This window comes from Hemibagrus wyckioides, linkage group LG05 (genome assembly GCF_019097595.1).
Source record: "Hemibagrus wyckioides isolate EC202008001 linkage group LG05, SWU_Hwy_1.0, whole genome shotgun sequence".
Taxonomy (NCBI): Eukaryota; Metazoa; Chordata; class Actinopteri; order Siluriformes; family Bagridae; genus Hemibagrus; species Hemibagrus wyckioides.
This window is the reverse complement of record NC_080714.1, coordinates 24526356-24550938: the sequence shown is the minus strand read 5'-3', so window position 1 is coordinate 24550938 and position 24583 is coordinate 24526356. Positions and strand designations below refer to the sequence as shown.

The window sequence follows — 24583 nt, the reverse complement described above, 5'->3', positions numbered from 1 at the left end:
AGAGTTCGTCCTTCTGCCTGGCGTATTGCGATTTGGATCGTTTTTTTGTCTGCCACCCTTGTAAGATGATTTAGACTGGCTCCTGTAGCACACAGTCTGATTTATAAGCTGTGGTGGCGTGGATCAGCTCTTAGTGGAAGAAAAATCTGTGAAATGTTTGATGACTGACAGGAAAAACTTTTCCGTCTTTTCAGTTCTGTGATTATGTAGTTTGTCTGATTATGTAGTCTGTCTGAGCGACGTTCGAAGCCTTAATCGCTGGAGGAATGGAGTAAGTGGAGTTCGAATATGACTCCAGAGCGAAGAGAAGGCTAATAATAAAGCGATTAAGACGAGAGCCATAAGCGTTCCAGTTGACGAGTGAAACAGGAGCCGTTACATCACAGTTTAGAATTACTGAACACAATTCCATTTTTTCCAATTTACTCGTACCCAAATCCCACCCACTAACCGAGCCTTCACCCCAATGCTTCATGCAGTGCTTCCTCTGAGACACATAAAGCTAACACTGCATCTTTCTGAAGAACACTTTTAGAGGAGAACAAACTGCCCTATTTTGTATACTTGAGCTAACAAGAGTCCTTACATTTCCTCGAAGGAAGAGAGACGAACGCGGCGACCTTCGTCTGTGAACAGGATTCGAACTTTGGAGCCTTGAAGCAAACAAAACAATGAGAACAAATATTGTAGGATATTCCACGTAGCACCGTTAAGTTTAGCAGTTTAGTTTGCTTAACTTGAGGAACCTCTAAGAAATATAAAATAGTTTTATCTAAATCCCGAGGCTTCTGTTTCAGAAAATGACCCCGTCAAAAATCCAAGACTGTGCTGCAGTGTAGTAAGATTTAATACTGTAATGATGGTGCAGCAGGTATCACAGCTCCAGGGTCACCGATTCGATCCTGAGCTCAGGTTACTCTTTCACATGTTCTCTTCGTGTCAGTGTGGGATTCCTTGGGGTTTCCTCCCACCTCACAAAGAGATTCAGGTGTGAATGAGCATGTGCATGGTGCTCTGTAATGAACTGGCAACCCGCCAAGGTGTACTGTCTCATGCCCAGGGTTCCCGGATCTCTGCTGACCGGGATAAGGCCAGGAGTGTAAAACGAAAGTAATGTTCGGTCAGAGATGGAGAAAAATTTGAGCTGAAGTGTTTTCAGAATTGAATCTGCAGTGTTTGCATGTAAAATTGCATTCTCTTTGCAATGCATTTGCGAGTTAAGTATTAGATGGATGCGTAAGTATATGAGAGAGGCAGAAAGCCAGTGTGTGTGTGTGGTGTGTGTGTGTGTGTGTGCGAGAGAGACAGAGAGAGAGAGAGAGAGAGAGAGAGAGAGAGAGAAAGACATAGGGAGGGGGTTGAGCAAGCAAACGAGAGAGCAAGAGAGAGAAGCAGCGCAGGAGACGAACAGCACAAGTGGAGAAGAGGAGTGGAGAGAGAGAGAGAGAGAGAGAGAGAGAGGATAGGAGGACTAAGCATTACAATCACTTCTTCTCTAGCCTCTATGTGCTATGCTGAGACGGCTGCAGAGGACCTTTTCTTTCTTGCCTCATCCCGTTTCTCATTCTTTTTCTTCTCCTTGCTTTCTGTCACCTGCTTTCTGTCACACAGGACTCATCATCCCATCCTTTCAAGATCCTCATAATGGGAGGTAATTATAATCCTTATTAAGCTCCAAAATAGCTTAGAGATGCCTGTGAGACCTTTGAGTTTGAGAGCATGTTGACTGCTCATAACTTCATTACAGATCCAGACTTCTTTATTCTCTGTTTTAATAGACTTGGATCTCGATCAGAGTTGAGAGATTTTTATAAAAGACATGGATTTGGTGGACTTTAGGAGATACAAGCAACAAGCTAGACCTGAACTGAAGGTTCTAAAGGAAAAATTACACAGCCGATGTGAAAGAAAGCAGTTCTATTTGATTTAAATCTGATGCAGTCGGTATTATTTTCCCCCGGACTGCTTTATTAACTTCTAAATGAACTTGCTGTGCTTCTTGGTGTGTGATATTAGAGGAAGTAAACTGATATTGATTTTTGATTGTGTGAGCATGTGATAGATGCGCCGGATCGAGGCTGGGTTGGGTTAGTCGTGTCCTTCGTAACGCTTTATGACAGGCGAAAATTGAAATGTTGCATGCATGGCTCTGGTTTTAATATCACTTCAGCTGTCATGCTGCGAGGGTATTTGTTTACCCGGGACTTTTGTTTACCCAGTTACATGAAGTAATTGAGAAGCTTAGAAAATAATCTGTATTTTGACAGATGGTAATGTTACTGACCTTCTCTGAAAGTTACTTTTGCAGGGGTGGTACAATTCACAGATAATTGGTAGTCACAACCTTAGCATATGCTACATACATTCCCTTCCTGTATATTTCTATGCATTTTAATGAACTATTAAGATATGGCTATTAAGTTGATATCCTAAAATAGTTCTCTCGTTTGTTCTGTGCATAAATTGACGCCTTGTGAAAAGTTTTTCTCGTGTATATTATTCGTTAAAGTCTTTCCCTAAACTTACTTTGAAGCTTGTTTCTCCAAAGAAGCCTGCGAAACAGCAGTGACAGTGCATCCAGGCTTCTCCTGTCAGAGCTGTACAGTATCTGAGCTCCTGTTGTGTTTGTTCTGACAGGGACATTAAGGAACTCTCCGTATATGGAATAGAGGCGCCTGCGATCCCGAGATCTCCATTCAAAAGCCTCGTCCACCGTCGCTGAAATTGAGTAGCCACTTAAGGCTCACTTGTGAGGGAGGGGAGACACTCAGTATCAAAGCTCTTAAACAACAGAGAGAGAGAGTGAGAGAGAAAAAGAGAGAAAAAAGTGTGTGTGTGTGTTTGAGGAAGAGAGAGAGAGAGAGAGAGAGAGAGCAGTAAAGCAAGATTTGCCTATCTTGCAATTTCAGAGACGGTCATCACAATTTAATAAGAATCTGAAATCATCTTTAGTCAGTGTGTGTGTGTGCAAGCCAGCAGGCTTACCGTAAAATGATTTTATGAAGAGGAGGACGCTGCAGGAAAAAGGCTCCGAGGAGAGAATCTGAATATACTTCGGGTCCGGTTAAGGGGCCCTTTTCTTTTCATGGTTAGAAACAAGTTCGCCATGTGATGACAAATGGCATCGGATGTGCTCTCGGCTGTCCAGTGGAACTGTTGCGAGTTTTTCTCCCTAACGACGACGATGATGAAATTTGCCTGAACTCGATCACCTTGCAGGAACATTGCCCTGTGGGTTACATGGACAGACAGGCTGAAAAAGAAACCCAAACAGCTCGAATGATTAGTTCGGAAATTTTATTCCTCTCACTTCAAGAAAGTTCAGAGAGAACCCCTCAGGGTCCAACACCATTCTCTCTACTACACCATTCTCTCTGCTCTCAACATAATCTCTTTTCTGGTTAAAAAAAAAATCTGTAGTAATAAATAACCAAAAAAATGGCTGCCGGAGTTGCGACATGGTTACCCTTTGCTCGGGCAGCGGCGGTTGGCTGGCTTCCTCTGGCCAAAAAGACTATGCCCAAACCCCCTGTCGATAAGAAGAGCCGCAGTGATGAGATCCTGATAGTGAACGTGAGCGGGCTGCGCTTCCAGACGTGGAAAAACACCCTGGACCGTTATCCCGACACCTTGCTGGGAAGCTCTGAAAAGGAATTCTTCTATAATGAAGACACTCAGGAATATTTCTTTGACAGGGACCCGGAGATGTTTCGGCACATCCTCAACTTCTACCGCACAGGCAAGCTGCACTACCCACGGCAGGAGTGCATTCAAGCTTTCGACGAGGAGCTGGCTTTCTACGGCATTGTCCCGGACATCATCGGGGACTGCTGCATGGAAGAGTACCGTGACCGCAAAAAGGAAAACCAGGAGAGACTGGCTGTGGACACAGAGGCAGAGATGGTGACAGACCAACCTTTACCTCCAAACAGCACACCTCGCGAGCGCTTATGGCGAGCTTTCGAGAATCCTCACACCAGCACAATGGCTCTGGTGTTCTACTACGTCACAGGATTCTTCATTGCCGTCTCGGTTATCGCTAACGTAGTAGAGACCGTGCCGTGCCGGGCACCCAAAGGCAGCCAAAAGGACTTGCCGTGTGGTGAGAAGTATTCCGTGGCCTTCTTCTGCATGGATACGGCATGCGTGCTCATTTTCACGTTCGAGTACCTGATGAGGTTATTCGCCGCCCCCAGCCGCTGCAAGTTCATGCGCTCGGTGATGAGCGTCATCGATGTCGTGGCCATCATGCCCTACTACATCGGCTTGGTCATGCCCGAGAACGAGGACGTGAGTGGTGCTTTTGTCACGCTTCGTGTCTTCCGAGTCTTCCGAATCTTCAAGTTCTCGCGCCACTCACAGGGCTTGCGCATCCTTGGGTACACGTTAAAGAGCTGCGCCTCTGAGCTTGGCTTCCTCCTCTTCTCCCTCACCATGGCCATCATTATCTTCGCCACAGTCATGTTCTATGCTGAAAAAGGCACCAAGGAATCCAACTTCACCAGCATTCCAGCCTCCTTCTGGTACACCATTGTCACTATGACAACGCTGGGGTGAGTCCATCTGTTTTTTTTTGGCCTTTGCCTTTTCATAAAATGTGACTGGGGATCGAATGTAGACACATTTGTTTAACACAGTTTGTTTTCAAATCAGAAATTAGTCAAATTCATGTTTTTGTAGCAAGAAACAAAACAAACAGTGCTGTGGCCCTGAAGGCTTGAATTTCACCACCTTTGCTTAGTAATGACGCCAATTTGTTTTTTTTGTTTTTTACATAGACATAATGAGCGATACACACTTGATCGAGGTGAAGCGTGCTGACTGTGTAGCAGCAGTTCAGGTTCTTGCGAAAAAGGCGGATGAGATCCATTAAGGACTCTTTAGGAAATTCCCCTGTGTCTAAATCCACTTACAGCTTCATTTCTCATGCATGCTGCCGACGGTGTCCTTACATACAAGTTCTGCGGAAAGTTTCGCAGCGACTTATGAAGTGTAATAATATACTGTGAATCAGGTAGTGGAACGATCTGTGCATCGGAAGACTTATCGCTTATATCGCAGGTTTCTAACACAGGGTTTAATATCACATGTACTCAGGAGTTCTTCTGGATTGTGGTTCTCTCCTGTCCTGGGATTCAATATAATAAACCTGTATTTGAATACCTATCACAGATAATCAAAATGTTCCTGTTGTCATATTATAAAAGATACTTTATAAGTGCGAAAGGGACTAAAACAAAGGTTTTTGCAGAAATAGCAGGACTCGACGGTGTTTACTGCATTAATGAACATTAACAAGTGTTAAACTTAGCCCTGACAAAGCATAAGTAATGTATTAAATGACGCTTGTTTAAATGTTAATGAAACACAGCTGCACTGACTAACGCGCTGTCAATCCATGACTATAAATAAGTTAAGTTGCAGCATTTTTGGCTATTGCTTTAACTTGAAAGTGTTTCTTTAGTGTTTTACCCATTAAAACTGTTAATATTACTGTTAATGTTTTTATTAATAAACTTAAATAAAAATAAATAATAATAAATATATTTTCACTAACTCTAATATATATAAATATTCTAGATTTTTATTTTATAAACATAATATATATTTTTATTAATAAAATAATTTTGAATAACTATTTTATAATTCATTTTTTCATTTAAAAAAAATATTTTAGTGTAAAGCTATAAATAAAATTTAATTGAACAAAATAAAATCGAATAGAATTTCCTCACATGTACCTGCGCAGTAGCGACTTTTCCTCACATCATCTCGGGGACTTCTTTCTTGCCACCGTTGCCTCTGGCTTGCTCTTAGGGATAAATAAAGTATAAATGATGATTTTTAACTTTGTTTTTTATTGCCGTAAAGCTGCTTTGTGAAAATGTCCACTCCTTAAATAAATGGAATTGTATTGAATTTTCTCATACGCACCTGCGAAGTAGTAACATTTCCACATCTTACTCAGAAGTACCATCATTTAAATGCTGAAGCGTTGAAGATTTTTGACAATGTTAAAGCCGTATGGCGGCACCTTAATATGATGCTTTTCTGCCTTTTCAGCCCAAACCCATAAATCAGAAAAGGGATTTCACTGAAAGGGAAAGGACACAGCTGTGAAAGATCCACATTTTCCTTCTAGTAGTGGATAATTTCGCTTGTAGGTGAACTTCGACCTGTACATTTGTGAATCTTACTCTAGTGAGTAGATGCTTGCTATAAAAGCAACGTTCGCTCCAAACCTTTCCCTTTCCCCTTGCTGTTATTCGTACTGAAGTATGGTGCAAAGTCTGTTGTGCTTATCTCTCTGTCTACTACTACTAGGATTTTCTTTTTAGCGACGTTGGCACCTCTGCTTATGATTCAGGATGGATTGGCTATGAATCCTTCTGTCTTCTGAAAAGTAGCTTGTGTAAGACAGATAGCCCGAGCATTTCCTATCCAAATCAAATCCTTTACTGTGCATCAGAGGGGTGTGTGCTGCTCGGCTAGATGAGAGTAAACATGACAGCAGTCCGTTTAACATCCATATGGAGTAAATTACAGGAGCCTGTCACATTATTGCTGGTGATTAGGTACAGCACGTGGGAGGGAGAAGATGTGTGTGTGGGCTGTATGTCTTTTTTCACTGATACAGCATGATCTCTCACGATGATGGATGGATGGATGGAAGGAGGAAGAGTATCACAGCCGTCTGGCTTATGTTCAACGTGTGTGTGTGTTTATAACAAGACAAGTCTGCTTGGATGGAAGCACAGTTTATAAACACAGCATATGATTATCTGATTTATTTCTGATACAGTAGAACCTTGGCATATGAATTTATTTCGTTCTTAAGGCGAGAGTTTGTATTGCGGAATGAATTTTCCCATAAGAGATAATGTAAGTGCAGATAATCCGTTCCAGCCGCCCAAAAAGATGAACAATATTAGCAATACGAAGCGTATGTAAACTGTACGGCTGCTTACAAAGAACTGACCCAAGCCAAGCATTCCGTGTCAAGGCTCCTCACAGGAAGTCGTGCCACCAAGCTTGGGCTAAAAATAGAACAGATCACCCACGCCACCGATCTGTCAACAAAAAAACACCCATAAAATCACCTAGCTTTTGAACGCATGCCGAAGGCAACGCTGGTATCGTGTGTTGACTCTTTCCAAACAACTTTCACTGACTGTAAATTTTGTAAACTCGCTTTGATTGGCTTTGCTTGGATTTCGACTGACGCAAAAACAAGTATTGAACAGCTCCTGGACGTACACGTGACTTAGCCAGCGTTCGGTTCGGTTCATTCTTTGAAAATACTTTGTATGCCGATGCAAATTTCTTGCAAAAATTTCAATTCTTAAGGTGACAATTCATAAGGAAGGCAGTTTAGTGCAATCTAGGTGTTTAGCTGTAGCATTTACGGTATTTGACTCCTTGTTATAGCGACAGAAGAGACATGTGGAAGCTAAAATCTTTCAGTCCTTTCAGTACAAACTCAAAATAGAATTTGCTCCTGTTTTGGGTTGTTCTCTGAGATGCAGCAAGTGCTTGAACTAAAATTTGAAGGTGTTTATCTTCATCCACTAAAATTCTGTGCACGGTTATCCAACAGAGGGAAAAAAAACACATGTCTAAAACACACTGAAAGCCGACAGAGTCTCGATGCATTTTATACCAGACTCGCAGCCAGAAAAATCCTTCAACTGGTCAACAAGTCGATTTCCATTCTGCCGGCGGTAAGGAACGTTGGTGTACTGGGAAAAAGGGTTATGTTGGTTTGGCGTGTCTCACTTAAATATGACTCTGACTTTAAATGTTAAGACAAATCGTCTTGCACAATATCTACTCTACAAGCTGTAATAAAGTAAAATAAAAATAGTAGCACTATCTGGCTATGTGGTATTAAATACATGCATTTTACACACAATATGGAAGGATAATTGTTTGGAATTTCATTTCCAGACTCCTTCTGTGGCAAGCTTGCAAATCCAGACACATCATTGTTTTTTTTGTCTCCTTTAAGCTTTCTGTTTTTCCACATTTATATATAGTGTTGAGGTAATAATCTTTAATAGAGCGATGCGTATTAAGCAACACTAAACGCTGTGAAATAGACGTACCAGTTGGGTGGGTGGACTCCAGGCTACTAAATTAAGACGAATTTGTAAAGATAGAAAATTAATATGGTGATTATGACTATGCATATTAATGACTCAATCTCAATACATTCTTAATAGGGCTATGATTAGATCGTTATTTATGATTTTTATATTCATTTATTTTTGTGTTTTATTCTACACGGTGTTACTACTGCCAGCTAAATAGTGCAAAAGCGTGTGGTCTAGAAACTTCTATACAGTACACGTACAGGTGATTTCAAGACTGCGGATCCAGAACCGCCTGTTCAGCACATGTTTACTGTGAGTCCAGTTTCAGATACATTTCCCTGCAGGTCTATTAATATTTTTCTGTTTAATTAATCTTGATTTCATTGCACTTTATTAGATTATAACCATGACCCTTATGACTTTGGAACTATTATGTAGTAGTATTATATACAGCATGTATTAGACCAGATGAGTGTGTATCACTGGGTTGCATTTAAACACACGCAACAATGCTTTATTGATTATTTATTGATATTATTCTTTTTAAAACAATGCTGTAGCAAACCCAGGTTCTTATTTTGCGCAGGATTATAAATTGCGCCGTGACATCCTGATAAATTGGGTTGGTTTAGAGATCAAATTCACATTAGTGTTAATGACCACAATCCATTTCTCAGCAGGAGCATTAATCTGACCATACGTTGTAGCAGACTATAAATGAATCATGCTATTTCTCATGTTTCAGCTGATCATATAGTTGTTAAACTATGGTTATTAAATAATCGTCTTTTTCTTCATAGATCATCTCGTATGACTGGCTTTCATACAGACTTTCTACACAAACACACACACACAGCTATCAGTTTACATTGTGTATTATACAACATTCTGTATATTATTATTATTATTATTATTATTATTATTATTATTATATCTCATCATGCTATTTATTTAGTTTTAGAGCATTTTAACCAGTACACTGGTGTTCCATCCACCAGTTGTCAGACATCGCTATAAACAAATGAACTATTTTATCATCACAAGTCTGATATAAAATGAGTCAGGACTCTGTTTCAGTGTGAGACGTGTGTTTTTCCCTCTGTTGGATAACCTTACACAGAAGACAAAACAATTTTAGATGCTTTATAGATCAACAAGCACTTGGGGCGTCTCAGAGAGCAGAAATGGGTTTGATATCAACATTTACTTAAGCCTTACATATATATTTGTCACATATACATTACTGCACCGTGAAATTCTTTCTTCGCATATCCCATCCTTGGAGGGTTGGGGTCAGAGAGCGGGGTCAGCCATAATGTAGCACCCTGGAGGGGGGTTTGAGGGCCTTGAACCCTGATCTTTCACTCAAAAACCCAGAACCTTAACCACTTGACCAATTGTGGGGGAAGCTAAATGTTTTTGTTGGAGCTATGAATATATCATCCCTAGTAGGCTAGGACGAAAGAGAAATAAAAAAATCTACAAATCCTGAGTGTCTAGTTTCATACGAGCTTCATATGAACCATCAGTACATCATGAGCACTTCAAAACTGGTATGAATTCCGAGCTATAGATAGTAAGAATTTCACTCAGACATTATGTGTCTGTCTCCGAGTAGTGCTCCAAACGTTTGTATTCATTTTTCACCCGAAGTGGGCGTGACCTGTTTCAGAGGTCGTCTTACCACTTTGCCTCAGAAACACTGGAAAATGCTGGAAAAGAAACTCAAATGAAACGGCGGCACTGTCAGCATGGTGTATGAATTTATGTCTCAGTGTCTACGTTCCTCAGCCTCAGCTCCATGACTCCAGCTCATAATTACTGCAAGGAGCTGTTTTTGTTTTATTTTATTTTTTTCAGATCCCTCTCCCACAGTTATAATTTTCTGCTTTTACCTGCTTGCAATATTTTCTCAATTAGTAGGTTCTGACTCGGAAAATATGACCAAACGAGTAGCCTAATTTTAATCCACCATGACCCTGACCGGGCAGTTACTAAGGATGAACGAATGAATTGTTTAAATACATCACGAGATGCCACATTAACATGAATGTGGTCTTGCTATATAATGCGTGTCATATCTCAATCTAATCACATCTGACGTCACCCGGGTTCCTCTCAAGGTTTCTTCTTCGTATCATCTCCGGGTTTTTTTCTCCCAGGATTCCAGTCATGATGCACAAATCTAGGCTTAAGCAGGCAGCCTGTGAGCCTTTCTGCCAAGATTTCATAACACAGTGTGCCTCCTATTATATCTGTATCTGCATTTAGGACGGTATCTGTTCGTTCTGATTCGGTTACATCCCTAACAGGCAATGTTTTATTCAAATACCTTTTTAACAAGCTTCAGGGTTTAAGACATAGTGATACCAGGCCAATACTGATACACTGAGATGGTAGAACCCCAGCAGAGAAGGTTCTGCTCTCCGTAATGAATGGTAGCGTTGCACTACATATATGCCATAAGATCCTGCTCTTTTTGTTTATTCCTAGATTGATAGTATTGTCATGAGGTATTGATTTCACGTCACACAGTAATGATAAACACAGCACGCATAGGTCTGTGCTCTGGTAACGCTCGGAATGTATCTGAAGTAATCGATACCTGATCGATGTCAGTGTGTAATGCTCTAGGACACCTGTTGCAGGTCATAAAAGCCTTGAAGATTAGGACACGTTCGGTGTAATAGCCAGGAAATTGCTGCAGTGGGGTTTTTTTTTAAAGCAATTTTTCCATTAAACAGCCTTGAAAAGCTTTCCTCAAGGTTACACTGATGTGCATTCACTGTGTTTCAGGTGCAGCCAGCCTTGTAAAGCGTCTTAACTTTAGGCTCTATAGGGAAACCCTCATCAGAGACTAGTGCTTCACATTTTCAGCTACTAACAACTCTCCAAAATCTAGCTTAAGGACACTGCTGTCATTTTCAGTGCGATTTTCACAACGATCGGCGTCGCCATGATATCCACATACACTGCGTGTATCAGAGTAATAATCAAAAATGCACACACGCATACACAAAGCAGCTCCCACAGGTTGCATGCTTCACTGTGCATGCTAACGAACGCCTGTGTAAATGAGTACATCTGCATGCATGTGTGTGCGTTTGTGCGTGCACGTGTTCCTGCCCAGATAACACAAAGATCCCCAGATGCATTCGTGTTCCAGGCAGCCACGGCTGACGAGGCTCGCGTTTCCCACTGAAAGCCTGTTTAAACGCCATGTTTTAGCCTTGGTGTGCGGAAAAAGACTAGGAGGAACGTGTACCAATCAAAACAGAGCTAAATCTTTGGAGATTCCTGTGAAGGAGTGCAGGATTGTATCTGAAATTTGATTCACTCACTGTTATCACGCTAATCTCAATCTAATTTTCTACTGTGTTGAAAAAATATTCTCATTTCTTTGTTGTTTTCAGCTGTTGTTAGGAGACAAGGAAAGGAAAACTCCACCCTGAAACGTATTAAATAGATTTGTGTTGTAGTCGGTGTGATGCAGTTGCCAATTCTGGTGCTAATTTCTTTGTTAGAGCTGTATGTTCGTTATTCCAGCGTTTGTTTGTGTTGATGTTAGAGTTTTGGATAACAGTCAGGTTTTGCTGCTAGGTAAATCTTTACTGAGTTAGCAATGAGTCTTTACTCATTTACCGTTTATCAGCAATGTTGAACGTCATTGGGAAAGTAGAGAATCCAGACGTGTAGTGGAGATGTTGGAGAAAAATCGTGGACTCAGAGTCCCAGAATGAAGTGCAGCTCGATGATATATATTCTCTTGGTTATAGCAGAGGCATGGCGTAACTAGATAGTGATTTAGATTTTATTTGCATTTAAGCCATTTGGAGGACGCCCTTATCCGGGGAGACTTATATTTAACTCATTTATACAACTGAGCAGTTGAGGGTTAAAAGTATTGATCGAGGGCCCAGCAGTGGCAGTTTGGTGGTCCTGGGATTTGAACTCACAGATTTGCAGTCTAGTGTCTTAACCATCTACATGATCTACATGATGATGAACTCAGTGGCGCTGACGGCAGTATTAGCATGAAATTTGAAACTTTCTAAGCTATTCTCTTTGAGAAGGGTGTACAGCCGGCAGACGAAAGGATAAAGAAAGACCTGAGTCCCACTGCACCACTATAAGCACTTAGTTGAGTGGCTTTGAGGGAAACCGAAGTGAAAATGAAAGATGAATGAAAGGAGTTTAAATCACAAAAGTCAACTTTTAATTAGAAATGAAATCTAACAATTGAATCTATTGAAGATCACATTCTGATGTTTGACGGTGACTCATTTCACTGTATATTCCCAACTTTTTTATGTTTGAGAAGAAGAAAAGAAAGCAACCGTTTAATTTGATCTGTCTTTCTCTTTGTCATTCAAAGAACCTTCCCTCAGGGCCCCTTGACAGCAGACACCTGATGTGATGATGTCAATGGAAATGTTAGCGGGGAAAAAAGAGAATAATCCTTTTCTTCACTAGAGGATGTGCACTCTTTAGTCCCATTGGCGTCTTTTCTTCTCCCCAGAGCCTCAGACTCCCTTCTTTCACCATCTGCCATTAGCTTATATAAGTGTCTTCTGGGACATGAGCTGTCCTTGAACAATCCAAGACCCAGAGGACCTCGCGGTGTAGATGATCACTGCAGTCCAGTGAATAATAGGAGAAACCTTCCTAGCCAAGACGAGTTTTAAGAGTGCTAGGTAAGGAATGATTTAAAGAGTAATAGAAAGCCGTGAACTCAGGAACACTGTACAAGGCGTGGCCCTCAGCCAACTGCAGTCTGGTGATGAAGAAATGTATGAAATTGTGCTGAGGAACTCTCTTTCCTATCCTTGAAAATGATTTCGATTATTTGGTTGAGACTTAAACCAAAGCAACTCGAGGTTCAAGGTTAAGGGTCTTGCTCCCCTAGTAGGACTCTACTATGGTAACTCACAACCTTCTAACACTTTAGTACTCCAGAGCATTATCCGTGGAGCCATGCCGAGTTGTATATTCATGAGGTAATGTGTTTATAGATTTCACACAATCGAGCTACGATGAGAGAAACCAGTCACATGGCAGATATACAGAATGTTCTGAGAGAGAGAGAGAGAGAGAGAGAGAAAGAGAGAGAGCTTATAATAGTTCCTAGAAAAGTGACCACCTAGGTACAAACATAGTTTCGGCCAGCTTTGCATAGAACTGTGATAATGAAGGCTGTCCCACTTAGAAGATGTCTCAAATGCCCTCTGAGACAACTTATTTTGGAAAAGTTTGATTGCACCAATGCAGATTTCTCAGGTCAAGCAGTCTCATATCTTTATTCACCAGTTCCATTAAAAAACGTCCGAACATGGGTGAACCAAAATGTCTGTCACACAGAGTGTGTGTGTGTGTGTTGTAGTAGTCAGTAATTCCAAAAGAAGTAAAAGGTGAAGATGTAAAGGATCAGAATATTATCGCTCTGCATTCCAATACTATCAAGTTAGCAGGCACAAGGATGCCTCATTTCAGTCAAAAATACAGTGGGATGTATTTTTCTTTTTAGATTTCCCCATTCTGTCTGACAAACATTGCAAAATGGGCCGTTTTTGTCATGCCCATGTTCAGCATTGATTTTCTTTGTCATTTTTCTGTACACAGTGGAAATTAATCGCTCATATGAAAGTAGACAGTAGTGTTTCTTAAGTATTTCTAGCCTAGTAGGGGCAAAATATTCATAGATACGTTACAGTAAAAACATACGGTTACTTTTTTTCTTCAAAGAAAATTTATTTCTGCATCTAAAATGTGAAGGTCCACTAAAATTCTGTGTAAGCTTATCTAACTGAAGGAAAAACACATTGAAAGCCAACGGTCTAATTTTAGAGCAGACTCACGGCCATAAAATAATTCATTTGTTTATATTGACGGAAATTGTCTGATAAGTCGAGGCAAAATGGAATGCCGTATACTGGTAGAAGGGTTTGAACAGATTTTATATACTGTACGTTTGTAATAAAACATGACAAGGCATGAGGTTATAGGAATAATAAACTATAATAATAATAATAATAAAAGTTTTTTTATTAAGATTTTTTTATATTATATAAATGATATATATTTTCATCTTCTGTATCGTTTCTGCATAAAAAAAGTAAATTGTCATTGTACTAGAAAAATAAATAAATAAATGAAAGTTCTGAAGTGTTTCCAGTGCCACAAAAAACCTAGATTTCCTGTTTTATTACTGTTACACAGTCATGACACTGGAGACTCCTTTCAAAAATAATAATTAAACATCACCTTACAGAAAACCTAATCATCAACACATAGTTTATTCATGTTTATATATGGCTCTTCCTGCATAAGATGGTAATATTACAAAGACAATGTATTGGTAGAAATGTGTTGATAAAAATCCGTCACCTTGGAGCTTGATTTATTGAGATTTAGACGTCTGATCAATTAGATTTAGCCAGAAGTTAAAAACTAGCTAATGTCCTGGAATCCTGAATGTTACATAGATTGCTTTTGTAGTTCGTAATCTAGTTCCATTCTGGGGCAGAAACCGGGCTTCAAACCCACTTTATGTTACTACGCTTCTTGAAAGCTTGTCTATCATCTGTGGGATTGTAACAAACAGGGGCGGACGCCATCAGTGGCGGGGAACGAACCCAGATCTCCGCCATAAGCTCAATCACCCTCAGTGCCTGCACTGCTTTTAGTTAACAAAACAAAGACTTACATTAAACAAAACAGAAACAAAGTCTAACTATGACATGGAAACTTCGATAATCTAAACAAAACATGACAATGCCATAAAAACCTAGATAACACGGCGTCCGGCCTTACGGCACACACGCAAGCTACAAAGTCGACCTATATAAATATAATGACTGACACTGACCAAGACAGCAGGACAAACATATAGGGCAGCACATCAAGGGAAAACAAGGGAAAGATGAGGAAGCGGGAAAACACATTAGTGAAGGGCGTGGCACTGCCCACATGAGAATAACACGGTGATACATAAATCAACCACTTGCGTGGACCCCCTAAAGGTCTGGCAAGGAACTGTCCCAGTAAATCCTGACAGGGATGAAGTGAAACTGAATGAAACGTTGACGTGTTCATGTCTTAAATGCTGTCTGCAAGTTTCTAAAGACTAAAGACGTCTATATTAACTTGCGTGTTCAGTCTCTACTGTTGTTTTTTTGTTGTATTTATACATTACTAAATTCAGAAGACTGCATTTCTTTTACTTTTTGGCTTGCCCATTTATTTTTTGCCCAAAAGTGTAGATGTGTTGTCCATCAATTTCTTTATTGTTTATTTGCTTATCTGATAATCCACTGAACAACACAAGGAAAATTTTACTCTTAATGCTGCTGTTTCATGAACACATTGGCTAGTTAAAAAATGCCTGTAAGACTGGTACCATTGAAGGATGTCACTTTACAGCTCTCAGTTTTATGTTGAATTAACCAACACAGCACCTGAAAGATCTCAAATGTCTTTCCAAACATAAAATCTGCACAATTAATGGAATTTGTCTAGCTTATCTGTGGTACCTTGTGTATATACCTGCCTTACATGAGTAAAGCTACTCCACAGACAGAGTTGTAGGATATGCAGACTTCATTATTTGGGACCTTGGTGTTGTCCTTTCTCTTTATAGCCGGATGTAGATGCCAAGTTGTAATGACTCGAGTCTGAAAATAGTTACTGTATCTTTCTCTTGGTTGTTAATCACACCAGGCGAGTGTGTCTACATTTTAATAGTAAATATCTAATCATTAGTATGCTTCCAGTCTTATAAAACCTATGACCTTCCACGTTAGCACTTCGTCCTCATCAGGAACTTTTCTGAAGCTTGAAAATATCAGATGAATCTCTGTTAAATGTAGATACTAATGTCATCTCTACTGTGAAAGAGGAAAGAGCCTTGAAGAGGACAAGGAGGGGTTACCATGATCAATTCTGACCCAACTTTAATTACAGTAAAAGAAAAAAGATTCAGATGCACTCTGACTTCTAGTATTAAATCAAATCTTTGGGATCAATAGATATATTTAGAATACAGACCTATACATAGAAGAAACCAACTTCTTTGATGCAAAATGGGTCGGATATCACCATTTACTTTGAACACTTGTGTGAAGAAACCTAACCAATTTTTGTTTTTGTGAACCTGCTCCATCAATATATTGCCCCTAGTAGGCTAGTAAAAATAAGAAAACCAAAATACTTATGGAAAAACTACAAATTTCTAAAACTCTTAGTGTCTATTTTCATTTGAACCAATAACCCACACCACATGGGTAACCCCAAAACAGGTGGAACTCTGGGAAAAAGCTTTAGTTCTTGTCAGGTAAAAGTCACAATGTATGAATGTACTCCAAATGTGCATTATTTTTGCTATTCTATATGTTGATATATAGAGAAAATCTATTAGCGTTAGCTTTTATATGTTTTCACGTACAATTTATCAATAACAAGTTTCAACTATTGTCTTGTTAACCAAATTGTTGTTCTTGTTAAGCTTGCGTGACCTTCAGATGTTAGATCAGGACCAGGTATGACTGAGTAATTAATGACTTATGAATTACAGTGTAACCGTGGTATACGAATTTACTTTGTTCTGGAGGTGAGATCTAACCATAATTTCCCATAGTAATCCGTTCCAGCTGCCCAAAAAATATTAGCAATATTCCCAATACGAAGTGTATGTAAACTGTATGGCTGCTTACAAAGAACTGACCCAAGCCAAGCATTCCATGTCAAGGCTCCTCACAAGTCGTGCCACCAAGCTTGGGCTAAAAATAGAACAGATCACTCACACCACTGATCTGTCAACAATCGTGGGTTGACTCTTTCCAAACAGCTTTCACTGACTGAAAAAAAATTCGTAAAATTTGTAAACTTCGCTTGGCTTTTCGAACAAGCTGAAACAAACAAGTTTTGGACGGCTCCCGGATATATGCAAACATTCGGTTGCGTTCGTTCGTATGCCAAAAATTTACAAAATTTCAATTCTTAAGGTGAAAATTTATAAGGGAGAGCAATCGTATGCCAAGGTTCCACTGTACTGAATAATTCTACAGTAAATAAGGCTAAACTGTATTAAACAGGGTGGCATGGTGGAGTAGCAGGTAACATCGCAGGTCCCTTGTTCTCTCCTGAGCTCAGGTTACTGTCTACGTGCAGCTTCACATGTTTTCCTCCAAGGTTTATCCTATAAGTTCTCCAGTTTCCTCCCAAAAACCTTCCAGTCAGTCGATTAGTTATGCCACAATTGCCTCTAGGTGTGAATGTGTGCTTGGTACCTTGCGATAGATTGGTCCTGTCTCTCTCCCAGAGTTCCCAGGATAGACTCCTTATCCCTGACGAAGATAACGCTCTCACTGCAGAAGAATTAATTGGATTATTCCTGAGGATATTACTGTAGAGGTTGTTTGTAAGTCATTGTGTTTACGTGCTAAAAGTGGTGCTAATGATGCCGTTTATTCATTTTATGCACCGAGCGCGTTCATTTATGCATTTATTGGGTTCATTTATTTCATTAACGTTTACACTCGTGCTGTCCTGGCTCTGAGTGGATAGCTGATCGGCAATGGGCAACGCGTAATCTAATTGAAAAGAAAGTTCGACAAATGGATTTGCTACGCTAATCAAATTTGCAGATCCTTAGAAGTCAAAAGAGGCTGATGTTTTAAGGATTATCGTCTTACAGCTGAAGAAGCATTTGCATTTGTGCACTTGAAAGCTTGATCATCGAAATCTGGGGTCAGACTACAACTTTTACAAGTCATGCGCTAATCCGGATCAAATTCTATCCCTGCATTGTAACAGATATGACATAAAGAGGTCGGCTGATCCTTGATGCCCTCATGACCTCTGGTATTTTATCTGACACTGGGCTGAAGATTATTTCAGTATATCCAATATATGAAGAAGACACAGAGGGTCAAAAGGTCTGGTATATTCATTACACTGAGTCGATGGCATGTTGCGGGAGATGAAATGCTGACGTGATCCATCTGACTGTGAAAGGACACGGCTCATTAGGTGCATTTTTAGCATCGTTTGAGTCATCTTGATTGAAGAGTAATGTCAAGCTGCACTAAGCTAGCCAATCGATTGTAGAAGCAACACCTTTTTTAAATAGATTAAAGAATATTGTTGTTTTTCTAGAAAGACTATTTGTTCTTCTTGTGATACATGAAGTTCACTGCAACCACAAAAGCAGGTCTCCCCCAAAGTTCCATTGAAAATGCTTGAGAACAGAAATGCTAATATTAATCTTACCCCATCAGTTACTCTAAATCGACTGGTTACTGGGAAAATGTATTGGTTAAAATCACACCACTCTGTCTTAAATTGTTTTGCTGTAAATAAAAACAGCAGTGTTTTATTCCTCACATAGCATAATTCAATACTAGGTCAATTCCTAAGATCTTAAACTCAAATCTATCATTTTATTCACCAGTTAAGTTTAATAAGACATTATTATTTGTGTACTTTCTTCACTGTTTAATGGAGGTATCTGTTTAGTCTGTTATCGTTTTAAGGACACTCAGCAGATGCGATGTTTGCTTTGCCTTTTTAAAAGTTATTGATAACAGAAATCTTAAGTGGTACCACATAACGACAGTAATCCAATACAGCAGTGTAACAAGGAAGGCTGATTTTGTTGCGGATTCCAGGGACGGAAATGACAGAAACTATATTCCGTTTTAGCTAGAGTACAAATAATCAGTATGAAACTTGACTATATTTTAAACCTCGACTAAATAGAAACAACTCTGGCTGTGGCTCCGCACAACTGCAGCAGAAACAGAAGGCCTATCTGTATTCTGTCTTCGTCTTCTATCTGTTCAGACTCCTGCTAAGTAGAAGACAATGAAAACTCCATCTCGACTTCGGCTAACCGAGCAGGACGGCAAGTCCCACAGAGGCCCACGGTGGCTTAACAAAACCAATTTGTTGTTGATGTGCAGCTTTCTGTATTGGAAATGTTCTCTCAGGCGTGATGCGGTTCAAGTCACACTTTTTCTCCCGCTCTTTTACTCAGGTGATCTTATTTTCTTCAGCACCCTTTCATAGCGTTTGAGCCGTCAAGGTCGACGGAATTTAAATCCGAGGGTTTACAGGAAACGGATCCGTAAAGTCGCATTGCCACGAGACAAGCGGTGAAGGATGATCTGAAGTTGTTATGCGTTTCATTCCTGCGATCAGACGGAAAGATGGCTGGATCTTACAGCTGTGAAGAATCGCCTAATCTGAAGGAGCGTGTTAGATTGAATGCTTTAAATTGGGGACACGGGAAGCGATACATTCACGTGAAGCGAGGCTACGGAGAGCATTTCTTTTCTTAGTGAAGGCTTAGTGAATCAGATACGTTAGGAAGAATCCAGGAAGCTCTTTCCACTCAAACATGATGGAAAAGAATCGATCATCTCTTCACTATTGATAATCTCCGCACGCAAGTCCACAGGGTCGTATCTGTATGCATCCATCCGTGTCTGTGACATCGAGTTTTCGTGGAATTGAATATTGCACCACAGGGACACTGAACATATAGGTTGATGACAAGCTGGCAGTGTATGTCATGTTGTATAGCGTGTAAATGTGCATTAGGTTTCTAGCTCACTGCTAATACAACGAAAGAGGACTGTAATTTCATCAAGAAAGTTTCATATCATGAGGTGTGAGAGGTTAGTGATTAAGGCATTGGGCTACTGATTGGAAGGTTGTGAGTTTGAAACCCAGTTGTATAAAATGAGTTAAAAACGTAAGTCGCTCAGGATAAGGGTGTCTGCTAAATGTATTTTTTTATTTATTTTTTTTATCCAGCACCGTTTCTGTCATATCCGGACGTTTTCGAGACATTCGAATGCATGTTCTTGGCTTGACGTGGCGTCTCTCACCTTCTCTTGATCCTTCTTTCAATAAACCTGTTCCTGCTCACACATATCACCATTCTCAGTGTCACACAGTGACAGGATTGGGTGATAAAAAAATTAAAAAAAAAACTTCTGTAGTGATCTGTTTGTTATGTGTTTCCTTTCATTCGGTATCTAAGTTTACTCTGTGTTCACACTAGCGAGCAACATGTGGCAGGTGATGTTTAACTTTTATCTTCATCTTCCTGTGACAGCAGACATGGAGACAAAAATGGCATTTGAATTGAGTTGTACTTAACCACAGCTGACTTTAAGCGAAGTCCTTGGATCAGTCTTGCTGCGCGAGTTGTCTGTTATCTCGAAAAACTCTCACATCTTTAGAGTCTAGCTGTCTTTATTCCTCTTTATAAACATTTGGTGCTCAAAAAAGAAGATTAGAACATTATGTATGTTATAATTTGGTAATTATTTCAAATATTTAACGTCACATGGAGTGTACACGTAGCCATTATTTCGATCTTCATTTATGACGCTGGATACAAATTTTTTCTTAAATTGTTCGTCGAAACAATTACATATAGGCAGTATCCACTAAATAATAATAAAAAAATGTTTAAATCCCAACAAAGAACAACAACAACAAAAAACTTGTGACAAAATGCTATGTATAGATTAAATGTAATGTAAGCAATAACAGACACTAAGGTTCTATGATATTAAATGTAAACATAAACAGATAAATAAAAATTACATCGTACATTAATCAATAAAAAACGATGGGCTTAGGAAAATTACTGTGGTATAAGAGGAATAAATAACTTATTTGGAAAATAATCAACGTCTGGGTTGTAACATTAGTCTGCATTACACCAACAAACGCCTGGTAAAGAGATGACTTATGCGCTATAAATTATTAATATACATTTAATATCAGTTACATGTAAGTATTAGTGAGTTTTGGGTATTTGTATACTGAATAAGTCTACTTTCTAGGGCAGAAGGAAAGAAAACTGACCTGTGAAATACGCTTCTGGACCAGTAGGAATATTTAAATGACAAAACCCACGAATGGAAACGATAACAGGTTCTGATTTATAATCTATGATCAGATGTGAACGGATCTCTGCAGCCATATATCACACACAAAAAAAAGTTTTGGCATTCATGAATGTTCATATTCACTTTACGTGAGCTAACTAGACAGGATTTATATCCAAATTCAAAATCTTCCCTTGCTAGAACTAGATTTATGAGTTATATAAAGTTTCTGAGGAAATATTTTGAAATCGTTCTCATAAATGTCATAGTCTTTACTCCTAAATCAAACCATAGGATAGCATAGAGCAACCTGACAGGATTTCTGGGACTAGCTAGCTGGCTAACCTGTACTAATGTGACAGGATTTCTGAGAGGATTTTTAAAAAAAATCTATCTCCTGTGTATAAATATTCAAAAATCTCACCACGAATATTAGCTAGCTGCTGGAAAAGAGCTTACCTGACAGGATCTATTACATTTTTTTCTCAGCTAACGGTATTTATGCAACAACTTGAATTCAGGTCCATAGAATACTGTGTGGAAACTCAGATTTAACACCATATTTATAAGATTTTCTTCTAACCCTAGCTATCTATAACGTGAGCTAGTCTGACAGGATTTCTGAGAGGATTTAAAAAAAAAAAAAATCTATCTTCTGTATATAAACGTTCAAAACTCTCACCACTAATATTAGCAAGCTGCCTAACAGCAGCTTACCTGACAAGATTTATATAAAAAATTCTCTTCTAACACTATTTACAGATCAGCATAAAGGATTTTCACTGCTATTTCAATCCCACTGGCTACTACGAGGAAACCTCGATATCTGAAGCTCATTTAACAACATTATTTATACTATTTATACAGCATTTATACTATTCCCTTACTCTCTAGCCCTAGCTAGCTGGATAGTCTTGGAGAACTTTTTATTTTGTGTGAATGTCACTAACTGACTTACATGATGTTCAGAAAACAATTGTGAGGATTCGTGATTATATTTAATAAATATTAAGCTAACCTGACAGGATTGCTACAAATTACATTAGAAAAGATTTTGATGCTAATGCCGCCTAGCTAACATTGGTTTATCCGGCAGAATTCTAAGGATATTTCAAGCCATGTTTGTTTATTTAAAGCTCTATTCACTGCTGGTGCCAGCTAACTGGCTAGCGTAGGCTATCTTCAGTGAAAAAGCCGTACCTTTTCGATTGCACTCATAAAGATTTTGAAGGCTTATTGCCTGATTAGGAAAAAAAAAACCCTGATTGTTTAAAGAGCATGTCTTTGAGCTGATATACTCCCTCAAAACCCTGCCCACTGATCTGCATTCTGCTGACTGAGCTTCCGCTCCAATTTCATAAGCTTGCTTTAGGAGGTTAAGAAGCAATCATCTTTCAAACCTCATATGAGATTTAAAAAAAAAAGAGAGGAAATGTTAAAAATGTAATGGTGGAATTTGCACATTCTCATTCTCTAATTAGCTAATGCTTTATTTACTGCTGCGTTTGCCAGCTCTTCTCCTGGTGTTTCCCTGCACTGCACATTTTGATCCCCTATTCGAACACAAACTGAACTCGTTACTTGACTCATCAGCTCATTAACAAGCCCTTATTGATTTTAAAATGGGTGTGCTGGAGCAGGAAGTGCACTAAGAAGTAACCCTATTTGGAACTATAGCTTTTCGAAGTACTATAGATGCACTTGAGTATTTGTTCCAACCTGCACGAGAACACTCAGTGTAGCAGTTTCATTTTATGCTTACCAGCATTCTTTAATTAGCCAGTTTTATTTTTCAAACGCCACAGATTTCACAGAATTAATCCCACCCAAACGCCCATCCATTTCACACCATTAACACCTTCCTGCGCCACTGGAGAGGATGTTAATTTATAGCCACTCCTAGTCCTGACAGTAATCAGAAGAGACGGTTGGCGTGCGTCCTCTTCATTTTCATTCAAATCACTGAAGCATGCCCTCGGGTGTCTGCACAGCACCAAATGTGGGAAGAGAGCTGGAGAGAGAGTGACTGTTTGATACACTAATGCTGTGGCTTGCCACGTTCTAGCCTCGCTCTGATTTATCGGCAGGTTTACAATAGGGCTGAGAGCTCGGCTCACCTACGTATGTATTGCGGCACGATCTGCTGTGGTCCCTGTATGTCACCTTTGTGATTTTTCTCTCGTTTTCAAAAGCCTGGAGATGGAAAAAGACCGAGATGTTAAAAGGTTTTCTATTAACTATTAATTGTAAGTAGTGAAAAGTAGGACGTTTCATTTATTTATAAAAACAAGCGTCGTCACGGTAGGGAGGTCAGCGCAAGACCCGTCATAACACTGCTTCGCTCCTGGAAGCATCGGTTTTAGCTTTACACTGAAACACACTGCATCTGATCACCCACTATTCTAAAGGCATGAAGTCAGTTTAATGATACCTGCCAGATGCTGAAGTAGAGAGGCTGGGGTTAAATGCATCACTGGAATAGACTGCAGCCTTTCCTGGCTCATCAGAGTTATGTAGCTCAGTAGTGTTCCCAAAAGGCTGCCTGGGTTTACAGGAAGTATGTGATGTAATATAAACACTATGGAGGTTGAAAGATACATGAAATTCCAATCCCTGCTCGTGCAACTTTTATGCACTGTCCATCAGCGAGTCATGGTGAACCCGTAGGAGGAAAGATAGGCTTGATCTAATGCAGAGACAAGCCTGAAAATGAAACTTTCTCTAATCACATTTTCTTTCTTTCTTTCTTTCTTTCTTTCTTTCTTTCTTTCTTTTTCTTTCTTTCTTTCTTTCTTTCTTCCTTCCTTTCTGAAACAATGTCATTTCATACCAGACAGGGCAAGAGACAGACTGTTGAGCCAGACTATATTCGTATACTAATTTTTGAGATAAACCCAGATAAAAGACTGTTAATCATAATAACTGGTTATTACTGTATATAGAAGAATTCTGGGTAAAATGAACTACTTCATAAGTCCGTGATTACACATGCTTTCATTATGTGCAGTAAAAAAGGGCAAATTTAGGCAAATCATTCTGGTAGTGTAGTACCAATATAAATAATAGGGCAATGCCTCTGACAGGCTGAACCAATTATAAAATTAGCCAGAGAATAGTAAGCTCAATATTATGCTACCACCAACATGCTTTATTGTATGGATGGTTTTTTCAGGATGATGAACAGTGTTGGGCAAATATAGTGCTATGAACCTAGGCCAAAATGTTACATTTTGATTTCATCAGACCAAAGAACCTCTTCAACATGTCTTTTTGTCAAACTACAAATGTGAGTTGTGGAGTGTATGAGCTACGGTGGTCCCGTGAGCAGATTCTCCCAACTGAGCTGTGGATCTCCTCTCCAGCAACTTCAGAGGTACCCTTGCCTTTGCCCGTTTCCATGAATAATCCCCTACTTACCTGGTCACTGATGTTTGGTAGATGATCTTCTGTAGGCAGCGTTGGTGCTGTGCTACATTATAAACAAAGAAATGCCGTTGCATCAGTCAGCTTTCGGCAGGAAGGAATTAGGGTTAAGTCAACAATGTACTCAAAAACCACACTGACCTATTAGTAGCTCTTGGATGCACA

The 24583-nt window shown here is 39.5% G+C and overlaps 1 protein-coding gene across 1 annotated transcript in view; it reads left to right on the top strand.

Annotated features, from left to right (window-relative positions):
• The first annotated feature begins 1511 nt into the window (after positions 1-1511).
• kcnd1 (potassium voltage-gated channel, Shal-related subfamily, member 1) overlaps positions 1512-24583 on the top strand; it is a 73414-nt gene continuing 50342 nt past the window's right edge. Inside the window, exons 1-2 of the mRNA XM_058390715.1 lie at positions 1512-1651; positions 2638-4553. Coding sequence (XP_058246698.1) covers positions 3439-4553 — 1115 coding nt within the window. The 5' untranslated portion in view covers positions 1512-1651; positions 2638-3438. The remainder of the gene's footprint in view (positions 1652-2637; positions 4554-24583) is intronic.